Source organism: Acomys russatus, chromosome 11 (assembly GCF_903995435.1).
Source record: "Acomys russatus chromosome 11, mAcoRus1.1, whole genome shotgun sequence".
NCBI lineage: Eukaryota > Metazoa > Chordata > Mammalia > Rodentia > Muridae > Acomys > Acomys russatus.
The window spans coordinates 7142723-7160097 of NC_067147.1; the positions used below are offsets into that span (position 1 = coordinate 7142723).

Consider the following 17375-nt stretch of genomic DNA (forward strand, 5'->3'; position numbering starts at 1 on the left):
CTCACGACATGTGTAACTCCAAGTCCGGGGGATCCAGCCTCCATGGGTATCAGACATGCACATGGTACACAGACACACACACACACAAACAAAATGCCCGTACACATAAAATAAATCTTTAAAAAGAGTCCAGTATAATTATCAACATTTTCACTGAAGGTTGCCAATAGAGACAATTGTTTAATTCAGAAATATTTTCAATGAAGAGAGTTAAAACAGCAGCAAACCAAGCTTACGTTCTGGTCTTCATGTGGCCTCACTCCTTTCTGGTTTATTCTGGAATGCTCACAAACAGGACCATTAACTTTTGCCTACAGCGACATACCCTAACTTCCTGCAACTGTGTGACCCAGAGTTTGAACTTACAGTGGGGATCCATTTTAATATGGACCAGAATGACCAAAAATGGTAATAAGGTGGTGAGTTGTTATTCATCGTTACTGTAGTTACTTTTCTTCCCTATCTGTTGCTGTGATAAAGTCGTTGGGGGTGTGGCGTGGTGTTTGGCTTACACACCAGGGTTTCACTCCATCCTTGACCTGGAGGCATGAGCCATGGAGGACCACTGCCTGCTGCTTGCTCACCCACAGGCTCCTGCTTTGCTTCCTTACATCTGCTATGGCCACGAGCCTGGGGAATGGTGCCTCCCACAGTGGCCTGGAGTCTGCCACATAAATCGACAAACATGTCCACAGATCAACCGGATAAAGACAACTTCTCAGTTGACGGTTTTTCCCCCAGGTGGTGCTAGGCTATTGACAATGAGTGATAAATAGGCCTTTAGTATAGAATGAAAAACCCACGCAAGGGGCACGAGGCACCTGGCCCCTGCAGCAAAAGCAAAGGTTTCTAGTTCTACACTTGAGCCAGATTCGGGGGATGGCCCTGGTAACACGAGGACTGATAAAATCCCAGCTTGCTGGGGCTTCCAAGTTAAGATAGGAGTGAGCAGAAAACATGGAGACCTTCCCAGAAGTGTCTAGAAACACACACACACACACACACACACACACACACACACACACACACGAGTCTGCAAGCAGGATAGTGCCCAGGGAGGAGACACACTGTGCCTCGGGAAGTAAGTGTTTCCTGAGAGGAAAGTTTGAATGGCCGGGGGGGGGGGGGGGGGGGGCGCGCACGCAAGGTCCTTCAGTGCCCCATTCAAACTTTCCTCTCAGGACTGGAGAGGAAGGTTGCTTCAGGTCCTGGGCGGGGAGGTGCAGCAGGCCTCCTGCCACCCACATGCTCCTCTGTTGTGCCTGCCACTTTCACTCTCCAGCTCTTTCCTCATAAGGCTAAGCTGGCGGTTCTCATACTCCCATGATTTTAGGAGTGGATGTCTCCTCTCATTTCTTCAGTGCTAACGTTCAGAGATGTGAACACCATGTTTAATTAGCCTGTGCACTTTTTGAGTATCAGAACTCTTCCTGTCCTTTCCATTTTCCAAAGGTCTCCAAAGTTTCTTATTAATAACTTGTGCTTTAAAAAAAAAAAAAACAGCACAAGGACTCTTACTAGCTAGAAAAGGGAGACTCTGAGAGAGCTCGTTTAGCTTTGAAATTAGTGAGCAGCACAGAATACTTTGATATGATGGTACTAAACTGTGTTTGAAGAAGAGTAGCAAGTTGGGCAGTGGTGGCACATGCCTTTAAGCCCAGTGCTTCTTGGGAGGCAGAGGCAGGGAGATCTCTGAGTTTAATGCCATCCTGGTTCTAGGACAGCCAGGGATATACAGAGAAACCTTGTACAATAAATAAATAAATAAATAAATAAATAAATAAATAAATAGGAGGAGGGAGAGATGAAGAGGAGAAGGAGACAGCAAATGAGCACCCAGAACAATTTTTTTTTTTTTTTTGCAGTGTAAGGGTTTATTCAGGCTCTGCACTCAGAGGTACCTACAACAGACTACAGACAAAATCAATTAGGAAGGACTCAATAAAATGCTCAGAAAACAGTAACATAGAAGATGTTGTCTTAAAGGTCTCAGACAAGCTACCAACCAGGTCTTAATTTCAGACTTCACATTGTGTGACAAAATCCTTAATTCACAAGAAAGAACCAATTTTAAATGAGATCATGGGTGTGGAACTTGATTACATGGACCCCTCAAAGCACCTTGAACATTCCAACAGTGGCCTGTCAGGCTAGTGTATGCAAAGCGAATGAGAGAGAAAGAGAGGGGGCGGGGGGAGGGAGGGAACAAGTAGGACAAAGACTGGCCAGAAAAATCGCTAAGCTCAACTGGTAAGAGCCGGGTTAGGGGAGGAGAGGAGCTGGCTCTCACCCACAGAGATGGCAGTGGATGGAATGAAGTCAAGCCTTACCTCAGCAGAGAGGCTTGCTCCACAGCGTCCAGAGGCTAGGATCTAAGCGGCCCTGAAGGATGGTGGCTTGCTTAGAATTAGCTGCCACGGGGGTGCCTTAGGGGTCCTCAGCGCCTGGTCCTCAGGCCCTTGTGCTGTGGGTGGCTGGAATCTGTCAGGACAGGGCTGCTCCTGGTGCTGGTGTCCCAGCGGAGGCGAGGTTGGCGGCGTCCTAGGCCACGATCTGAGAGCCTTCTCTGGGAAAGTGGATGTCAGCATGACTGGGGGGGGGGGGTGGGGTGGTGCTTTTGTTGTGCTGGGATCTACACTGGCTTGGAAACTGGGGAACATCTTACATACACTATTCTTGAAAGCGGTTTCAAAGTGTCCTCTAGGTTCAGGGTGCCTCCCAATCCCCCACCCCAGATTCAGGGAAGGTGCTGGGGGTACACTCTGGGGACCTGGTGCCACGGGAAGAGCCGTCGGATTCTGAGGACATCTCCCGGAGAGGCGACCTCTTGGTGGGCTTCTTTTTCTTTTTTTTAAGGCTCTCTTGTCGCTGTTTCAAATCCCCAGCATCTTCTTCAATCACCGTCCAGACCGGGGAAGAATGACTTGTTTCTACTTCTTTCCTGGAGAGGAACAGGGGACAGATTGAGATTTATTGTAGGCACAGCCTGGACTTGACAATTGCAAGGTGTCTGCAGAGACCTCCAAGTCATCTCTTGCATGGGTCTCTATGTTTCGTACCAGCTCAGGTACCCCAAGAGCACGCTTCCACGCTCACCAACCCATTGCATCAGGTTGGCTCTGGCACTGCTCCACCTGTCCCCAAATCGGAGGTTTAAAATACAGACAAAAGCTTCCATAGCCCCAGGTTTCTCAGATATGTGGTTCAAGATGCATCGTCAGAAACTCTTTCCCAAATGCCAACAGCAATGTGTCCTTTGATTACATTTCATTAAAAAAGCATCCTATGCCTAAGATTGTCATAAATTGAGACTTATTTTAAAAAATGCACCAGACAGAGCTTATTTATCAAGGAGTGTTGGCTTTTTTTTCAGAGAAGGCATCTTGAGAATTTTGTGACTTTATTCTATTCCACTTACCATGGCCCCCTGATTTGGCAAATTTCTCTTTTTCAGGGACTTCAGGCTGTGTTAAGAGCACTAAATACCCGAGTTTAAATGCCCCTCTTGTTTCACATTTCAGCACCAGTCATCTTGACGACCCTAACCTCCACTCAGAATCCTTTTTTATTTTGTTTTTACCCTAATTAACTTCAGATCATTACTGCTGCTAATTCTTCGGGATGATGTCAGATGGAAAAAAGGCGTTTGGTTATTTTCAGATAGAAAATTCCACCGTTCAAAATGCTCTGTGACGGATTAAGATTTTATCACGTGTGATTATTTTCAAAGACTGGCACAAGACTCAGAAAGGGAATTCCCAAGAGAGGGTAAAAAAAAAATCAGCCTAAGGAGTAGTGGAATAAAAAAAAAATCTTTCCTGTCCCCCCTCACCCATACAAACTACCATATGTGAGGTCTGAGCTTGTGTAGATGTCACGTCTCTGGGAAGACAGTTGCCTAGAGAAATATGGAGGCCACACCCAAGGTAATACTGGGGCCACCTGCTTTATAAACTCGTACCCACATCACTCCCAATGTCCCTACTCTGCTGCCTCCCTCAAAGCTAAGTCTGCTCTGTTTTGTTTTTCTCTGCTGACCATCCATTAGCGTTGCTTTCAGGTTTTATAGCATACAGCTTCTTAGGGATGTGAGCAAAAGGAAAGAGTAGCAAAGAGTTTCCCAGAGGTACTGAAAGCACTCAGGGAGTAAGCAGAGGGACCCATCTCCCGGCTAGGGTGGGGCAGGGGGGCAAGAAACAATATGTGCATAACTTTTACATGAATGAGTTACAGGCCACCTACTAATGCAATTTTAGGCAGGCAACAATGAAACAACAGGTGTCACTGTTAAGGTAAAACACAACTAATACATTAGTAACTGGGGAAATGTTACAAAGGAGAATACATATATTTTCATTTTTGCTATTAGGGCTTGAATAAGCAAGGAAGGGTAGACATCTTGAAGTAAATTAGAAACAGTTGCCTCTGGGGAATGGGTTTCAGTAGAATTGATATGTTTCCCACTTTTTATATTAAAATCTATCTATCTATCTATCTATCTATCTATTTATCTATCTATCATGTGTATGGGTGTTTTGCCTGCATGTATGTCTGCACACCACCTGTGTGCCTGGTGACTGTGGAGGCTACAGGAGGGGATAGGATATTCTGGGCCTAAAGATATGGACAGCTTGAGCCACCATGTGGGTGTTAAGAATGGAGCCTGGGTCCTCTGAAGGAATAGCTAGTGCTCTTAACCACTGAACCCTCCCTCCATATTCATGTTTCCCACATTTAAAAAATGTTTTGCAACTGTTATACATGGTAAAGAAAAACAATAAAGCTTTTGGCTTCGAAGGACAATATGAATCAACACAGCAGATGAGAAAACTCTATAAGAATACACAACAAACTGGGCGTGGTGGCGCACGCCTTTAAGCCCAGCGCTCAGGAGGCAGAGGCAGGCAGATCGCTGTGAGTTCAAGACCAGCCTGGTCTACAAAAGTGAGTCCAGGACAGCCAAAGCTAACACAGAGAGACCCTGTCTCGATAAACCAAACCCAAAACAAAACAAAACAAAACCAAAAGAGAATACACAATGAAATACAGTAATTATTGTTGACATGTTAGACTGTGATTTAAAAGGGTTTTCAGTTGCCTTTAACTTATGAGTAATATTAACTGTGCATTCGTTTTGGAGCAAGACAAGTTGTCATGGTTAGAACAAAAAGAAGGTTTTATCAGGCGGAAGCTGTTTTCTTTTAAAGACGTATTTGTTTTTATCTTATGAGTATGTTGCCTGCATGAACATAAGTGCAGCACATGCGTGAGCTGCCAAGATGGCCAGAAGATCCAACTGGAGACTGGCTTGCCTTGGGCTACAAGGATGCTCTCCCCACATAGGGCTGATTACAAGCTTTTATCTCTGTTCTCATCTGCCTCTTCCTCTTCCTCCTCTCCCTCCTACTCCTTGTCCTCTTCCTCCTCCTCCTCCCCGTCTTCTTCCTCCTCCTCCCCTCCCCCTCTGCCTGCCCCTCCCTCCCTCTCCTCCTCCTCCTCCTCCTCCCTCTGCTTCTTGGACACACCACTCTGGACACAGGAAGGGCTGCCATGCCCCCATAGACATAAGACATAACTGTGACTGGACATGACCCACTCAAAGGCTTGATTTTGTTCAACCTCACACTAAAGCAGCATTAAATTAGATGGTGTGTTAATTGTTTCAGGTTATAATTTGATTGAGTACAGGGCTAAGTTCCTCTTATCTGAAATATTTTGGACCAGAAGAAATGTTCCAGTTTTTGGACTTCTTGAATATATGTAATGAGATACCTTGGAGACAGCACTTGAGTCTAAACAGGAAGCTCAGCTGTGTTTCCCACACACCTTTCTTTATGTGCCTTGCGTACGCTGATGTGCACTCTATCTTTGGTGTCTCTGTACTGTGACTACAGCTTAACTCCTGGGTCAGGCGTGATGCTTTCTGCTCGTGGCACCACCTTTGTTCTAAACAAAAGCTTCCCGTTTCTAAGCCTGTCGGAATTTGGGGTCTGGGATTGGGGATGCCCAACCAGCAATATGATAAACAGAATCAAAATGTGGGTACAGTGGACTAGAACGAGGAGCCAGGTACCCAGTCTTACCTGGCTCAGTAGAAGGTTCTGGTCTCACTTCTAGGGAGAAAGTGCTGAGAAACCATGCTACTTTTTTTTCCCCTTGGGTCAAAATCCACCTATTCAGTTGATCAAACTTTGTCAAAAAAAAAAAAGGCTCCCAGTGTCCTTTTTTTCTACACTCTCCCATGTGTCTCTTTTGCTTTGGAACAGGAAAAAAGATGAGAAGACCTCCAAATTGACAATTGAGGGGCAGAAGAGCAGGAGACTGAAAGCGTTGGTCTGAGAGTCTCTGCGACTTTGAGGACACCATAGCATTCATCTTGAAAATAGGTAATGGCTTTGTCCTCATGGGCCTCAAAGGATATGCATTGGCAGAGGTTATTACTGAGGTCCTTGGTTTTCAAGGCTTGGCTCCAGGAGAGAAATGGGCTCTTATCGGACTGCAGGGCTGAAGGGTGCTAATGAAATGGACAGACTTGCTGACTTGAAGGGCCCAGCTCCCTGCTAGGGGAACGCTGCAGGAGAGACCACGCTAGAGAGAAAAGTGATGTGTTCATGCAATGCCAGAAGCTGCCGGAGTCTCCAGGTTTCAGTCAACAAGCTAATTCCACTGCTGATGAGAGAGCAGTGGAGGGCTGTTCTGCACTGCCCAGGAAGGAGGTTAAATCACTCGGGGATCCTCACTTCCACAGAAACACATGCCCCAATGCCTGGAAGTCATAAAGCTGCTCAGAAGAGACACAACGGGAGGCTGACCACAGACTCAAACAAGCCAACGCCAAGTCCCAGGAAAGTCTTCCTTTTGACAGTCTCACACACAACAGTGTCCCCAAAGCCCATGCAGTGCCAAGCAAGAAGCCAGAGCAAGATGTCTTTTCCCATCAAATGGGGTTTTCTGGAGCCCAAAGAAAATGATCAGTCCTGGCTTTCCCGAAATCACATCTGGACTATTGTCACTATTAGTTATTATAATTACAAAATCACAAATCCTCTCAAGAGAACATTTTTCTAGAGGGCTGACTTGCCCGGGCCTTGCTGACAGATGTGCAGGGTAGACCCCAGCTCTACTGGAAGGATTTGCAGCAAGCTCCAGGGCACCAGGTGTGTGAATTCTGCTCAGGCCTGCCAGACGCCCCAGACACCTGGTTAAGGTGATTTCCCACAAGAGAGAAAACCAGAAACCAGAGCATCAAACCCACCAGGTGCCTTTCCCTTCAGCAATGAGAAGCCCTAGAGAGCTGACAGGAAAGAACAGGACCCCAAGAAAGGTGGCCAGGGATGTCTCTGCCTGGGTGAGGACAGAGGGTGCTGAACTGCGGGTGGGGGATGGGAGGGGAGTTCCTCCTGTTCTATTTGCTTCTTAGAGTTTCTGAGATCATGAGAGAAATTACCTCTGTCTTCTTGAAATGAATGCTCTACACTGGACAGAGATCATTTTCACTCAGAAAAGGTATGTAGAGCATCATAGGACACAGAGGCGGAAGGAAGAGAAGTCCTCCTGTTCCCTTAGCGGACCCGCTCAGGGAGTGACACAAGGGAAAACAAGCAGCTGGTACCCGTGTCACATGTTTTCGGTGGCAAACAAACTGATGACAGCGCTGCCCTCTGAGATCTAGACTTTTTCTAGCAGGATGCTGGGTTGTTTTTTTTTTTTTTTGGTGACAGGGTTTCTCTGTGTAGTCTTGGCTGTCCTGGACTAGTTTTGTAGACCAGGCTGGCCTCGAACTCAGAGATCCACCTGCCTCTGTCTCCTGAGTGCTGGGGTTACAGGCTACGATGACATATTTTGTAAGCCAATCTTGCTAAAGTCTCAAAGAGTCACTTAGCTGTCAAGCATGGGATGAAAATAGAAAATTGCATGAACTCTGGTTGGTTTTGGTCTTAGCATCCTCTGGATAGCTTCCTTCCCACCTTTCACTGTGTAAAACCCTCCACGGAGGACCAGGAGAGGCTCTATCTGCAGGAAGTACTGGTAACCACAGCTGAAGGCCCCGAGAAGGAAGAGCCTGAGATGATGAACACCAAGACATTGTGCACGCAGGTCCACCCAGGTGTCTGGAGGTGAGGGGCCCTGTCTGATCACTCCCGAACTGATAGACATAGATGAGTCAATACCTGAACCTATTGTCCTGTTGGAGTCACAGCCTGTGACACATTTCCTTAATGATACATGAATACAAAAATCAAGGCTTTCAGTAATGACCTGTGAGATATAACGGCCCTCAGACTCACCACAGACATCCAAAAGGAGATGCCACATGCATTAAGGAAGTGAGAGTTGGGTACCAGTGGAAGACCTGAAAGAAAGCAGAGGCTAGAAAATAGCTTCACTTCAGCCTTGTATTCAGCCCTGGTTATAGAAGCAGAGATGAGTGAGGTCCTAGAATTAGCAGGTTAAAGATGGCCCCTGAACAGGACAATTAAACACTGCTTGCTGCTCCGAGGAAAACAGTGAGAAGGGGGGAAATTAGAGAGTCAGTGAACATATCTCCCGTGGGACATGCTAGAGGCAAGAGTAGATCATTAGCTGCTAAGAAATTTAAATAAGGCCCAGGGAATGTAGAAAACAAAGGTTTGTCTTCATACCGAAAGGAATGAACTTTAATTAAAGAAATGAATGATTGATGATAATTTTGAGTTCAGTGAAAAGAGTCAACACCTAAACTTGTATTCATATTCCTTTATCATAGACTAGAATTAAAAAAAATTTTTTTCTCCAAAGGTTCATCTGCTGTAGGGTTGGTCTTTGATGCACCCGGGTGGAGAGGTGATGATGGGTCCTTTAAAAGGTAAGACCCAGTAGGAGACAATTTGGTCATTGAGGACTTTTCTTTGAAAAGTTTTTAGGTATTTTGTGATGGCACCAGAAAGTGGACAGAGGCACGTTCTAGCATAAGGGGAAATTTCTATCATGAAAACCTAAAAGAGATGCATGCAGATGCAAGTACACGGGAGAGGCTGGCCTGGACCAGGGTGTTCATGGTGGTGGAGATGCTTGAGTCCAGCCTTGGGATTTCCCAGGTGGCTGAGGAATAGTGTTCTGGCAAAGTAGCACATAGATTATGCAAAGCACAGACCTGGAGGGTCAGCTTGAAGTGACTAGGAGCAAGTGAGACCAGAGAGACAGGCTACACCACACTCCTAAGAGAGATAAGATGGACACAGATGGGGTGGGGACCTGAGAATTTTCAGGTGAGGGAGATGGTACGAGGACAATTTGAATTCAAAGAAGATTAGTCAGTTGAGCCCTAAGGGAACATGCCTGCATTTGGGGCAGGCCTAGGCTGGAGCAAGTCAAGGCTTCTACCTAAAGCACTGAGCTACAACAGAGCCGAAAAAACATCTCCAAGTTTGGATCACAATAACCCGGAGGCAGATGGGGTGTGGTGACTGACTAACAGATTTCTGCTTGGACAATTCTATGACTGGAGGGTAGGAAGATGAGCTGAGACCAGGAGCCGGTGCAGGGACTGAGTTCTGTCTGTCTGTATTGAATTGAAGCTCCTGTAAAGTCAGGTAAGAGGCTGGGGAGGTGGCCCTGTTGCAAATACAGAAGACTTGTGGTCAAACTCCTGGCAACTACATACACATTGGACATAGCTGCATGTGCCCCTAACCCTAGTGTTGTGGAGTGGAGACAGGGGGATGGATCCTGGGAGCTCACTGGTCAGCCAGTGAGAGATTCTGTCTTTAAAAATAATGTAGTGTTATAGATACTCAACATCCTCCTGTGGACTCTAAATGTACATGCACGGGTACCTACACCACACACACACACACACACACACACACACACACACACACACACACACTCACACACACTCCAGTGAGCAGTTTTGAGTGATGCCATCATGTGCAGAACACCTACACTGGGCCAGGCATAGCTGTGAACGCCCATCTTAGTCCCTATAGCCCCCAGGTGGGGCAGAACATGAATCTGATAGACAGTTTCCAAAGCGTCCTTTCCATGGTGCTTATCCACCACAGCTGTCCATTATACACCCGTGCAGCTTCCAGAAGGACTCACATAGGGCCCTGCTCAGGGGTTGCAATTCTGATGCAGAGCCACAGATTGGGCTGGAGAAAGGCATGGGACTGGGGGTGGTCCTTGGTGCAGGCAGCATCATGGATGCAAAGCCGTGGGTAAAAGCAGGCAGAGAGGAACTCCGGAGAGCAACGGCAGGCTTGAGTGGGCAGGTTCACAAGCCAAGTGCAAGCCCAACGCCTAAGAGGTCTCAGTTGTGCTCTGCAGAACCCCTTTGTGCTAAGAGGTACAGGGAAAACTGTTGGCCGTGGTTTAGGGAAGGCCGGGAGAGGACTAAACAGAGACAAAGTTATCCCACTGTACAGAAGAGACTGGCAAGAAGGGACGTGTGAGCTAGATTGCAACACACACACACACACACACACACACACACACACACACACACACGAGGGGGCAGGGATATATGCATGGGTACATACATGCACACTCTGTGCATAAATTCAGGGGCAAACTTGTTTTTTCTCCTGAGGTGAAGGTTTCTCATGGGAAAAGCTAAGGAGAGAGGACAGTAGAAGGCAGTGGTCACCCACTGAGTAAGGACCCAGGACATGCAGGAATGAACCTTCAAAACTGGTGGGCAGATCGGTTTTCAATAGAAGGAGTGACACTAATTTTTTTTTTTTTTTTTTACATCATAGAGAAAGGTTAACAGTCTCACATACCCAAAACTGGGGGATACAGAGTGTTTTGTTTTTGTATTGAAGGTGAACAAAGGTCAAAGGCTACCCAAGAATAAAAGAGCCTACTCCTCCAAACAGCACACATGCTCTGAGAAACCGGAACATGTTTCCCAAATCCCCTTACCACAACCCTTGTGCGAGCCTCACAGTTGTCTCTCCTTTATGAGCCTTGCCATCCAAGGTCATGGCTCTGTGACTTCAACTTTGTTTTTGCTGGTCTCGTGGCCTTGGGCTTTTTTTTTTTTTTTTTTTTGTCTGCTCTTTAGGCCTTAAGTCTTTCCTGTTGACACTGGGCCAGTCCCCCTGCACATCTCTCTGTGACTCCACTGCCTCAGGTGGAATTTTCTTTATCCCAATGTAGACCCTGGGAACCCTGAATCACCCAACAACACACTCATCTGTGAAGCCGCCTCAGTACATCACTCCCACCTCCCTGTATGGAAGGCACAGTTAGGGGACAGTTCCTGAGTGAGGTTTCATTAGAAGGCCTTGAATTCTTACACACAGAAAGGGAACAATTTTCTCTTCTTTGTGGCAGGATTGGGTGTTTTTACAAAGGGCCAGTGAAAATACTGTGGGCTCTGAGATTAGAACCAGATGGAGTGACAACAGCAGCTCAGTGGCGGGACCTTGACCAATAATGATCACAGAACAGCCTTCCACCTCTACTCCTCCCCCCTGGTACCCAGAGGGTGTAGAAGAGGTGGGAGGTGGGTGTACTCACACCGGGGGTAGGAGGTGGGTGTACTCACACCGGGGGTAGGAGGTGGGTGTACTCACACCGGGGGTAGGAGGTGGGTGTACTCACACCGGGGGTAGGAGGTGGGTGTACTCACACCGGGGGTAGGAGGTGGGTGTACTCACACTGGGGCTGACTTTATCTGAGAGCAAGAGAGAGTGTATTTGTTCTGGCTGATCTTAATGAGTGCGCTCCGAGGGCAAAATTCCTGTAATCACACCAAAAAGAAGTCATGTCATGGAACCCGAGAAGCCCCTCCCCCCATCCCAGTTTGTGAACAATTTTGTTCCAGCTCGAGCCGTTATCATAGCTACTAGTAATTACCCTACTCAGGGTGCCAGTAAGGGAGCAGGTTCAGTTCAGAGTGTTCAACATAATTTTTGCTGAATAAAAGTCATTTCTTCCTCTTTATCAGTCCTTTAAATTCAAGGTCAGTTGCCAAGTCTACCCAGGTTAGTTTGCACATGTACACACACATACATGCATACACCTATACACAACACACACACACACACATCCCTTCCTATCTTTGTGCCAGCCCCATCTCTTTCCTGGGCAGCTGTAATCATGACCCTGTTGCTGAAAGTCATGCTTTCCCTTGTGAGATTTCCCAGAATCCTTATGAACATACTCTCCAATGTCCTTTCCCCTGACTGTAGCATTCTGGCCCCCAGGGCCTTCTTGCCCCAAGTTCAACAACAAAGTCACTCCCTGGAATCTGAGATCTTTCTTTAGGGACCTCTGGCCATCTCTCCCTGGACCCTGAGGCATGCCCTGGGACATCATTTCACCCATCCCTGGCTTGATTTCTCCCATGTAGATGTCCTCAAACAGCACCACACCCTGGAGATAGTCATCCAACAGACAGACCATGAGGTAGCAGAGGAGGACAGGGCTGAGAAGGACCCAGGAGGTGCCCGTATCTGTAGGGCTTGCAGAGGAGCACAAGAAGACACACAGAGAGTGGTGAGGAGGCCAGGGAGGCGACTCAGTGCATAAAGAGAGCGTTGTGCAAGCTCGAGTGGAGTTTGGATCCCTAGAACCTATGTAAAGGCTGCGTAGGCAATGGCAGCCCATCTGTGATCCTAGTACCAGGGTCCCCGGCTAACTAGACTAGCTGAACCAGTGAGCTCCAGATTCAGTAAGAGACCCTTTATTCTTCTCTGGAGGATGATGGAGGATGTCGATGGCAGTCTCTGGCTTCTACACACATCTGAACATGCATACAGACACACACCATACACACACACAAACAGGCACATACCACACACACACATATACAGACACACCACACATACACACACACACACCTCACACACATACACAGATACACCACACACATACATATACAGACATATACACCACACACAGATATACAGATGCACATACCACACACACACATATATAGACACACACGCCACACGCACACACATATACAGACACACACCACACACATACACACACATATACAGACACACACACATATACAGACACACACACATATACAGACACACATACCACACACACATATACAGACACACACACACACACACAGAGAGAGAGAGAGAGAGAGAGAGAGAGAGAGGCCAGAGTGAGTCTGTCCAGCTGTCAACTGCACTTTGACAAGGAAAGCCAAGAGGCTCTCCCATACAGAAGCGAGGAGACCATAGCGCTCTCAGCATGAACTGAGTCCAAACCACAAGGGATGCGTGAGGAGAGGCAGGTGTGTGTGTGGAGACAGCTGTGTTCCCTCGGGTCTTTGCCTTGTGGGCAAGCCATTTTCTGGATGGGCACTTACTTTGCGGTTGTTACACTTCAGAACTGTGTAGAACTTTTCTGAAGGCACACCCTGATTTGGAAGGGCTATGACGATGGCAGGGACATAGAAGTCAAATCCTTTGTTTGTCATGATTTTGGCAAACACATAGTCCCCAACCTGAAGAAGAAAGCGCATCTGTTTACAGAGCTCGTGCATAATTCAACATAAGCTTCTTTCAAAATGACCTCAGATGAGCGGCAGGTGATCCATTCGTATAGAGCCTTTTTAAAAAAATCAGATAAGGATTCCAGAGTTCTCTGAGCTTATTGGGCCATACCTGCAACTTTATGAGCACTTTGGAAAACCCAATTTGGGTAGGAATTTGATATCTGGCAAGTGTTTGGGGACAGTCAGTAAGATGGTAAGGGTTCTGGAACTCAGAGATGGCTAGAAACAAAGACTGGCCTGTCTGGGATGTTTGGTATAAAAGAGATGGGGGCCATGTTGTTGGTGTTAGAAGGGCTCTCCCCCAGACAAAGGAAAAGAGTGAGCTTGGTGAGTGTCAGCCCCAAGTACAGACAAGGTATCCATGGTGAAGGTCACACATGGGTATAGATGCTTTTTGCAAAAGGGCACAGAGAAGCTGCTGAGTACCTGTCAGTTAAAGTGCACGGTGTGCCGTGGGTCTGGCTCAGGAAGTAGGAACAGACCCCTTGGCTGCCTCCCTGGCTTGCACCATGCAGAAACAGCAGCACAAGGATTCGAAAAGCTTTCCTTCTGTGCCTTGCCGTCCCGGCTCGGTGTCAAGACAGTGGCAGGTGGATGAACCAGACACAGTGTGGTGCTTATGCATTTGTAATCAGATGAGAACATTTAAGCCTGTCTCGTCTGTGGAACGAGACTCGGGCTAACCGCATTACGTCATCACAGGCCGGCAGCGGCTGACTACAAGGTCACACACATCACTGGTTCTATCACTGAGGTAACACAACGCAATTGTAGTCGTCGCCTGCAGTGGAAGCTTCAGGAGCATTGGGAGTCACACAACTCCCCACGCCCTGTGACAGGTGTCACGAGATTATTATAAGAGCCACTATATGCAGTGGCCAGCTTTGTAAGGGGGACATCAGTCACAAGCAGAGAAATTGCCAAGTGATGGGGACTCTTCCTGCCAGAACAGTGGCTCCCTACAGGAGTCCAAGAGGGCCACATAGGTCACCTTTACCATCCTTTGTAATCCAAAACCCCGTGGACAGTCTAAAGCGGTGGTTCTCAACTTTCCTAATGCCGCAACCCTTTAATACAGTTCCTTACATTGTGCTGACCACCCCCACCATAAAATTATTTCTTTGCTACCTCAGAACTATAATTTTAATTTTGCTACTGTCATGAAGGTACCTGAAGTCGTGGGCAGGGCAGGGCGCCCCCAACAGGTGTGACGAAGGAGATGGGCACGACCTTGGTGTCTCCGTACCTGAAGTCTATCAGTGCGTGAGTGGCACTCACACACTTCTTCACAACCCCTGAGGGAATCAGAAGGGAGAGAACATGATGACAGCGGCAGGTTTGCTCTACCCTGGGCTCTGTGCCGAGCCACAGCGCACGCCTGTTTAAGTCAGCACACCCTTTTGACCCCTGCAGGAGGAAGGGGAGTCGGATACAGTTTGACACCTTCTGCGGCTGTTCACAAAATAGAGAGACAGAATGTTCTGGTTTCAGAGGAGCAGAGACACTCGCTCATTCAGCCCCAGTGATCTCCATGTCCTGCCGACTGTCCCAGGGACACATTCCTACTGGGCACCGTCCATAACCAAACCTTTATCTATTGTTTGTTCAAGTTCTAAGTTCTATGTCCTGTAGAGACCGAGTGGAGGTATTATTATACTGTAAGCAAAGAGGAAATATAAATGCCCACCTAAATCAGCTTTTCATTTTATATTAGATAAATGAAAAGGTCACCAGGCTGGACATAACCCACGGCTTTTCTAAAAAAGGAAAGAAAAAACAAAAACGAGCCGGGCATGGTGGCGCACGCCTGTAATCCCAGCACTCAGGAGGCAGAGGCAGGCAGATCACTGTGAGTTCGAGGCCAGCCTGGTCTACAAAGTGAGTCCAGGACAGCCAAGGCTAACACAGAGAGACCTTGTCTCGAAAAACGAACCAACCAACCAAACAAACAAACAAAAAAACGAAAAAAGAAAAGCAACAAATAGTTTGTCGTTTATCTATACTCAAAGAGAATATTATGTATATTTTTTTAATTCTATAATTTTATTTATTTAGAAATGGGGGTCTCATTTTGTAGCTCTGGCTGGCTTAGAACTCTTTATGTAGACCATGCTAGCCTCGAACTTAAATATCTGTCTGCCTCTGCCTCCTAAGCATTGGGATTAAAGGCCTAGGCCACCATGTCTGGCCAATTTTATAATATTTTTCATGTATGTATATTGTTGTGCTGAGGACTGAACACAGAGACTAGCACATTTAAGGTAAGCACGTGTAGTTAGCAAAGCATAGAGTGTGGTCCAATGCCACTGGCATAGCAGTCTAGTCATCTTAAATCCTGAGTGGCTGTGGTCAAGCAGCTAATACAGGAAAGAGGGAATTCGGATAAAGGAAAGCTTGGGGTTAGGTGGCCAGAAATCTGTTTAAAGGAGCATCCCGAGGCCCCTGCTTTTTCTCCCCACTGTAACTTATACCTATGATGCAGGGAGGAAACCACCATGAATTTCGTGGTCCGAAATACTTCTTGTCATGGATCTGCCCAGTTTCCACAGTAATGATCTCCTTGCCTGCCAGCATCTGGACAGAGGAGGCAGTCTATCAGCTAGCCACTTCCACCTTGCAGGAAGTAGCCATTTCCTCCCTAGACAACCCACAGGGATGCCTGGAATAGATTGGCTACATGGGAGTCCCTGCTGTGACCCCAGGGTATCAGCAGCAGCCAGCCAGTGTAGACCCGTCTCATTCTGCGATGCTGCCTTCTGCGGATGGTATTCAAACCCGCCATCTTCAGGAGGAAGGACTGGGAGGCTTTCAACAGCAGTTACCAGAAAAAGCCACCAGTAAGATGGTCTATTAAAACCTGTTTGACACCTTTTAAGAAAGAGGATATATTGCAAACTCATACCAGCCACATGGCCCAAGTTACTATCCCTACAGAGGACAGATGGACACCATGGTCTCTGGACAGGTGGCACCCGAGTGACATCACACAGTTTGTCTTCTGGGCAGTAATACAGACTCACTCTAAGCTAAACCAAAGTGAGGAAGGCCATTCCAGCAACTGCCGTTGTTTTTAATGCTAACACCATGAGCATGTACAGCAAAGATTAAATAACGAGGAGCTTTGGGCAGTGGCACACACCTTACATCCTGGCACTCGGGAGGCAGAGGCTGGTGGGTCTCTGTGAGTTTGAGGCCAGCCTGGTCCACATATCAAGTTCTAGGCCAGCCAGAGCTACATAGTGAGACACTAGCTTAAATAAAAAACAAAGCAAAACAGCAAAAGCACTACAGGCATGTGTTAACCAAATGTGACGCGTGACTCTGGATTAGAATCTGTACTAAAGAAAAGCGCACCACCATTGCCAGGCAAGCAACAAAAGCAGATGCCCAGAAACCTGCTGCGGTGACGTCAGACTCCCTGAAGGCTGTCTTTATTATGCTGTGTTAGGAGAGCACCTGGGCTTTTGAGAAATACAGTTGTGCTACCTAGCCCCTCTAACAGTTCAGAAATGGCGTGTGTATGTGTGTGACTGTGGGTGTATGTCTGTGTGTGTCTGTGTGTGTGCCTGTGTGTGTCTGTATGTGTGTCTGTGTGTGTGTCTGTGTGTGTGTCTGTGTGTGTCTATGTGTGTATGTCTGTATGTGTGTCTGTGTATTTCTGTGTCTCTGTGTGTGTGTCTGTGTGTAGGGAGGGAAAGTGAAAATGTGAAAAAGTAAAAGACTCACAGATAATAAAATGTGACAAAATGTTGAAAAGTAGTAAATCTGGGTAAAGGGAATTTTAAGAATTCTCTATTTTTCTTTTAACTATTTTAAAAGTTTGATTTAAAAAAAAAAAAAAAAGAAAGAAAGAAAAACTGGCTCTGCA

General features: G+C 46.9%; 1 protein-coding gene across 1 annotated transcript in view; it reads right to left on the reverse strand.

Moving 5' to 3' along the window:
* Positions 1–1859: 1859 nt before the first annotated feature.
* Positions 1860–17375, reverse strand: part of Vwa3b (von Willebrand factor A domain containing 3B) — a 178888-nt gene continuing 163372 nt past the window's right edge. The window contains 7 exon segments of the mRNA XM_051152785.1: positions 1860–1911; positions 2331–2566; positions 2771–2941; positions 5597–5619; positions 11648–11728; positions 13319–13456; positions 14678–14802. Of these exon segments, the coding sequence (XP_051008742.1) occupies positions 2485–2566; positions 2771–2941; positions 5597–5619; positions 11648–11728; positions 13319–13456; positions 14678–14802 (620 nt within the window). The 3' untranslated portion in view covers positions 1860–1911; positions 2331–2484.